The sequence below is a fragment of the Gasterosteus aculeatus genome, chromosome 9 (assembly GCF_964276395.1).
Source record: "Gasterosteus aculeatus chromosome 9, fGasAcu3.hap1.1, whole genome shotgun sequence".
NCBI lineage: Eukaryota > Metazoa > Chordata > Actinopteri > Perciformes > Gasterosteidae > Gasterosteus > Gasterosteus aculeatus.
Window position 1 is genome coordinate 13018171 of NC_135696.1, and position 7606 is coordinate 13025776.

Genomic DNA, 7606 nt, shown 5'->3' on the forward strand with positions numbered 1-7606 from the left:
TAACGGTCGCAGCAGGGTTTTATAGGTGTTGCCGCATACTTCCACACAGTAACTCAAGTAAGGCAAAATAAGTGAGCAATATAGAATATGTAGTGTAGCATAATTTAGAAATTGTTTAGCTTTGCTAAGAACAGCAATACTTGCTGGATATTTTAGACTGAATGTATTTAATATGCGGTTTCCAGCAAATCCTATGGTCTACCATCACACCCAAAAACTTAATTTCATTAACTCTCTCCACCGACACATTATCTATTAGGATTTGCAAATTTGTTTTGCTTTTGCAATTACTAAACAGCATAAACTTGGTCTTATCCAAGTTTAATGATAATTTATTCATATCCAACCATATCTTAAGTTGACTTAACTCTAAATTGATTTCAGACGAAAGCTGCTGCAAATTATCACCTGTACAAAGGTCCCAATACTGACCCCTGGGGGACACCTCAAACAATGTCCAAGCAAGATGACTGGTGGTCACCCGTTTGCACAAATTGTTGCCTGTTACTTAGATAGCTTTTCATCCAGTGCAGACTACTCCCCTGATACCATAGCGCTCTAATATCTTAATTCATATTTCATGATTTATTGTATCAAATGCTTTTTTGAGATCAATAAATATGCCAACTGCAGATTTCTTTTTGTCTAAGCAGCTGGTGACTTCTTCTATTAATTCAAGGACTGCCATTTCTGTGGATCTAGGAAGAATAGTCAAGATATAGGTGAGGTTATATGTTTAAGATCGAGTCAAAATGTATCTATGAGACTGAAACGTTTGGACTCTGGTAGCTTCTGTATTTATAAGTATGCATTTCAACGTTACATGTAAAACACAAAATTAACATTAAAGATTAAATCAGATGGACAGCGGGTTTGTTTTTGTTGATGCTTTATTAGTAGACTTCGTAATTAAAAAGAAAGAAGCAAATGAAATTGTGGATTGTAAAACACAATCTGCACATGCATTTTTTGATTAAATGTACGTTTTGCAAATGCAAACAAAGATAGAGCAACAGAGTGAAAGATACTATTAACTACTTTCAGGATCATAATCAAATCAGAGAGTGGCCCTCTCACCACTCTCAATGTCAGCTGCTGAACCTGATGGATGACCGACTGGCTTCGCGTACTTCCCCGTCCCGAGAAGGACCCCGTTTCTGGTGTGGAAGACCTTGGCCAGAGAGGAACTCATGGGGGACGGTATGTAGTCCTGACATTCGTCACCGCTGAGACTTGGTGCACACTCAACTTCGTACGAAAAGAAGAAGGTGCCGTAATCAAACATGCAAGAGTCCCTATGTTTCCCCTTATGCAAACCAAATGAGCACTCGCCTAAAAGATCACTATTCCAGTAGGAGTCCTCATCATAAACAGTGAACTGAAGTTTGTTTTTCATGTTGATGTGAATGCTTGCAAACACATGCACAAGGATCCCTTTTGCTGGATCTGTGACCAATCTGACAGGATTCTGAGCATTGTTTTAACACTGCGTTATCCACGATGTACTTCTCCACCTCCTGTTTCAGTCCAGCTCTGGCAGAATGATCAATTGGCAGTAAGGTGTGCAGGGGGTCTATGCTGTATTTCACCACATCAGGTAAGGTCTGCAGTGATTGTTGCCATTCTCTATAGACAGAGGGGCTAGATAGACCATTAAAGAGAATGTCCCCCCTAATGTCTCCACCGATGACGTCTGCACTGCGCTCGTGAAATGTGCCGCTGAAACTTTGACCGAAGCCCAACTTCTGCTTCTTTGACTTACAGTGTTGGTACCTTGCATCGATGCTGGCTATGTTTCCAAAGCCAACAGAAGCCTCAACGAACAAACAGTTAGCGACCTCTGTGGACGACAGTCCCTGCATGCTTGCCTGACAGGTCTTGACAGAAGTGATTGCTTTTATTTGCCCACCTAGAGACACTTGTGTTATGAAATGTGTACCATATGTGTCAATCAGACTGCGATAGTTTGATATTGCGTTATGCGAATACGGTGGGAGGGAGTTCACAGCAGATTTGAAGTCTTGACTCAGTGGAGGACTTGATGTCATTCTGTAGCTGTGGAGCACAGGAAGTAAAATAATCAGCAACTGATAACGTTGTTCGCAAAATTACTGTCTATCCAGGACACTATGAAACAAACAATTTCTGTCAATTGGCATTGGCATTGTCAATACATGCATACTTGAGGCCAAAAAGACAAAAATCTGTTCATGTACTTACTTATACAAGGTACAGTCGACGGAATGGCGAACAAAGGTGTAGCGGTCTTCTTTTGACTTTTGCATGGCAAAGGTGGACTCTTTGGAGTGGGAACCTCCGAATCCGACGCCGAGAGTAACAGTAAGAGAAGGGTCTACAGGAAATTTGAGGCCGATCTTCCAATCGTTGGACACAGCTGAGGTGGAGTCATTGACTAGAGTTTCAGCCGAATTGTAGACCAGACTGGAGACCTTCAAACTGCACTTCGGGAGGACTCTCCAGTCCAGCACGGCGGCTGGGACCTTCTGACTCGCTCCGTTCATGAAGTTGTTGTTATACATTCTGCAAGTGCCGTTGCCGAGATTCCATGTTTCCGTGTCGATGACATAGGCGCCTTTCCGCTCCATTTTGACGATGTCGAAGCCTTCTCCTCCCAGGTTGTAACCCGGGACAAAGCGAGCCTTCTCACACTGCTGCGGAGTACCAATGAAGGGCACACTGACTGACAGACACAGAGGGCTCCACGCCCAGCTGAGGAGCATGACATGCCACAGCCTCGCCATCTGTGTGGAGGAAAAATCAGAATAACACAGAATAAGTTGATCAATGTTGATTTCAGTGTGCTAGATAACTCAAATCAAGTCCCGGCTGCCCCATGTCCCATGTTGAAGTGTCCCTGAGAAAAGACACCTAACCCCTAATTGCTCCCCAGGCAAAAATGTAAAATGCCATGGGTTAAAATGTAATGTAAGTCGCTTTGGATAAAAGCGTCAGCTAAATGACCTGTAATGTAATGTAATGTAAAATCTAAACTTAGGGGTCTCACCGGGACTGTTGACAGCAATGTAAAAGTGTACAAATGTAACCAGTGTAAAAATGTAAAATCTAAACTTAGGGGTCTCACCGGGACTGTTGACAGCAAGCTCTGTTCTATGACCTACAATATCTGAACCCATTTATACTGTCGACGTGGAGGCGGAGTGTTGATTACCTGCGCATGTGATTTACACATATCTTCTCTTTTTAACCATCTGCATGTGTTTGCGGTTGAGCAATGTTTTTTGGCCTGTGGGTGGTTGTGAAAGATTGGGTGACAACGCACCTTTTCAAGTGTTGTTTGTCCTACTTTGATACATTTGTGTCAAACATTTGACCACATCATAGTTTATTTTTATCTTACCTGCATGTGTTCTAACTCTACTCTCATTTCAGATCCTCCCACATCCCCCCAACAGCTCATTACCCTCCCCTGGTTCTTCTTGCCCTCCTCCACTTATCATTTAAGCATGTCACATTCTGTTGTTTTCTGATAGATTGTCTTGTGTGTTTTCCAGCATTTTCTCAGTTAGCCTGATATACTTCTGTTCTGACCTTGCCTGTCTTTCGACCACCGGTTCCCTGTGTGCTCCTCCTCGGATTTACAGTAATTGCCTGCCTTATTGCCATCCTGGTTTCGACTGCGTGTTCTCGTCTACGGATTCCCCGCCTGCACCTCTGGTTTTGTTCGCCTGCTGACCGATCTCACGGTTCTGACCTTGCCTGAACTAATCGTTGTCTGAGTCGTGCTTTTGGGTTCCATTGTGCACCAGTACCAGTAAGCGCTCTAATTTGTTGTTTGAATGAAAAACAATACTCATACAAATTAAGCCACAGAGACTGCTCATTGATATCAAATGATTCAACTAAAACACGACACCGTTTGAAGTAGTAGAGCAAACTGCTTTTTATTGGTGGAATGTGGGATACGGTATTACCAAATGTAACTCCACCCTTTCTTGTTAAAGTATAAGCTGCTGGATGAAAAAGATGCACTGTGTACGGTAGCAAAAAGTTGTGCAAAATATAATGCTCCTCCATTTACATTATTTTAAATGTGTTAAAAAAGCCACCAGCTAAATTCCAACAATTGGCAGACACTGTCAAAGTAACACTGCTTCTGTTTATTCTGTGACGGCCCTTTGGTTTTAAGCAGGGCCTTTGTTGATATTTGTTGATAATAAAGTACACATGCCATCTGCAACCATGTGTCTCTCCATTTCTGTCATGGCCCATGAGCCGGGTCGTGACAATTCTCATTTGTGGTGTTGGCCTTAAGTTAACGATAACCATCGACATGGTTATTGTGACTTCAATTGAGGGCTGTGTGGTCGATGTTTGTTTTAATAGTTTGTCTATTTCATTAAAACCATCTCAATCATTCATTCACATCGCTCAAGACGTCCACCTTAATTGTCCAGTTGCGAAAGCTCGCATTGCCTGAAAACGATCATTTGTGGGATTTCCGGTCTAATACCATAGATGGTAACGCTTAAACACTTGAACATGTTGTTAAAATACTGGGGACATCCCCAGACACGCACACAAACTTCACAAAACAACATGTTCTAATGCAGAGTTGGGGCTGCAAGCTTGAAGATGAATCCCACTTTAAAACACTATAAATAGACAAATCCTTAAATCTATATTTTGCCTAAAATGGTATATGCAATCATGAACCGTTACCGTTAAAAGCATCAAAAGATGATAAATTTGTTAGATAGAATTGTGTGTATCTTAATAATGGTCATTTAATGTTTCACCATCACAGAGGAAACGTGTATCATGTTTCAATAGAACTTCGAACCACAATGTCTCACCTTTGGTGTTAGTTCAGTTGTGTTCGTCAGACACATTTATCACAGTCTTTAGTGAGTGAATTAATCAAATGTGTAAGCTGCGGTAAAAGTAGCTTTGTCCTATATGGGGGATTTTATACCAATAAAAGTAGCACCATAGTGGCAGCTATTCAGAGAAGTCCAATAAATTAGTGTAAAGAATCATACTATCTTTGCAGGTTGAACTCGTAACTACAAACTATGTACACTTGAATATATTGTGTGTGGGGCATTGGACCTTCAATCTCTTGCTTATTTGGGACATCAAAAGAAAAGAGCACCATCAGTCATGATTGTGTGTGGAACATTAGTGCTATTTCACATTCATGGCGGCACACAGTCTGCAGAGAGTTACTGCTAATTTTTGTTCGGCTTTTGTTAGATTTCTTGTGATTTTAATAGTTGTTTGTGTTTTTTGGCTCTTTACATACTGATTTTATTTTAAAGCTCTTTGTAACTTGTTTTTAAAGGGTGCTATACATCTTAATCTATTCTCATTTTTTGTATAGGCGAGTGACATTTTAGATACAAAACAAAATCCAACTGTCTTTTTTAGAAAAACTAACTTTAAATTGTTAATGAATTTCAAAATGTGAAATGAATTACTTCATTGGTTTTAATCTGTTGACAGTTCTACTTTAGATATGTGGTGGTTGAATAAATGTAACTGAATAGTGCATTTAGCAAGGAGCGTAAAAATCGAAGTTGTAACTTTAAACAGTCACAGTCATCTCGAGAGAAGAATACAACACTTCCTGTGTCACTCAACGACTCCGTGCTCTCTGTCAGGGCTGCAAGTTTGCAGATGCATCACACCCGAAAACACATAAAGGAATCTCAAACTATACAATGGCTGATGTGTGAAATCATCACAAACTATTGTTTAACAAAGTTTGTGGACTGCTTTATGTAGGAATAATCAAAGACGTATAACCTTACTTAGAAGACAATTCCCACAGAACGCTAGCAGCCCTTCAATACCACAGGAACTAAAAGGTCAAACCTTGCCTGCCTCTCCCCCCTATTTGACACCTTTTCTCGTGGGGTTGCAGTAATGTAACTGCAATGAGGAAGCACAGTCGGTAAATGGAATTTTAGGTGGGTTCAAGTAGCACTCAACACCCACAACTGATTGTAAAAAACTTTTTATTACACCTCGAACATCTCAGCAATGACAACAAAACGACAGCAGCCTGAAAAAAAGAGAATTCCTGCATTTTTTTCTCTATAATGGATGCATTAATTTGTAAATATATTGGATTTTAGCTCTGACAAAGGTGGAGCTAAATGTCATTTGTTTTTGTACAGCTGACTTGTGATATTCTCCCCACTAATAATGTTATGTAACCTAACGACACATCATAATAAATGACTTGATTACAGATTGTATTAATAATCTTCATCTGTAACGTATACTTGATGATAGTGTAGAGGTTATAATATTCCCCTCTGCACTGTAGGGGAGTCGTGGTATGAGTAAATAGCATATACAGGAAATTAAGCACAAAAACAGTCCCTCAGAACAGTTCTTAGGCACTTGAGTTGATGTATTCACTGACTTTCCATCACTTTATATAACGTACAACTACACACTAAGTATCCATATGCACCTGCTTAATGATGAGGATTATTGTGAGGATTGGAGGGTTGTCACATTGTTTTCTGATAGAGGTCCAGTTAGTACAGACTTGGTTTCCTTGTTAAGATGAAGAAGTTCACCCTCTGCTGCTGCTCATCCAGCACTACAGGCAGCCTCCCATCTCCACTCTGATAATCTGAAATCTATATTGTTACCACAGAGGGGCACTAGTTCCATGAAGAAATGACTAGAAATGGGACAAGGCTGAACTTCAAAGCAAATCTTCAATCTTATAAAAAACAACGGAAACCTTCTGTGTTTCTCTTTGAAATAATTATACAATCTATGTTGGTAAATGAAAATAATGAAGCAGTAAGTAACATTATCATAAGGAATCTGTTTTATGGTGGATTATTTATATAAAATGAGTCTTGAGTCCATAAACTGATGAGGTGACATCAAAACATGTATAAGCCAGTGTTTATCAGTGATGGTCTCTCCTTGAGCAGTATGTCTTCTCCCTTCTGTCTAAACACACGTTTCTGAACTAGAGCTGAGTGACACGAGGGAATTGATGTATCCTCCGTCTATTTTTAACACAGAGCGCAGGTGTGCCGATACACACAGCAAAATGATTGGTTGTGATCTTCATAGGACTCTTTGTGCTTGTGTACACACACACACACACACACACACACACACACACACACACACACACACACAAAGAAGACGATACAGATGCAAACATGAAAACAAACACACATATATTGATCTATATGGATTTTCTTGCAGCGTAGTTGCACACTGCACATGCATATGTAGCCTATAGCCTAATAAATGAGTCCATGAAACAAGCAAAAATGGACGTGACTTGAGAAAAGCACTAATGAATTTTCATTTGATTTGATTTATTAAAAACCATATTTAATTAAAACAGTTGACATGACAAAAACATGGACATGTCCGTTCATCATTCACACTACAAAACTGTCATGAACGTTGGAGTAACATATATCAGTGATTACGGCAAAGTTTTATATGTATGTTTATTTATTTGTGAGAAGCGGAAACGTTTGGACTCCGTCGTAGCTTCTGTATTTATAAGTATGCATTTCAATGTTACATGTAAACCACAAAATCAACATTAAAGATGAGAATAAAATGGACACTGGGG

At 39.9% G+C, this 7606-nt stretch overlaps 1 protein-coding gene across 1 annotated transcript; it reads right to left on the reverse strand.

Moving 5' to 3' along the window:
- Positions 1 to 868: 868 nt before the first annotated feature.
- On the reverse strand, positions 869 to 3111 carry LOC120825814 (perforin-1). The gene is given in 4 exon segments (XM_078108922.1): positions 869 to 1412; positions 1414 to 2055; positions 2221 to 2762; positions 3026 to 3111. Coding segments are annotated over 3 exon segments (1539 nt in total). The 5' UTR covers positions 3026 to 3111; the 3' UTR covers positions 869 to 1057.
- Between the last annotated feature and the right edge of the window lie 4495 nt (positions 3112 to 7606).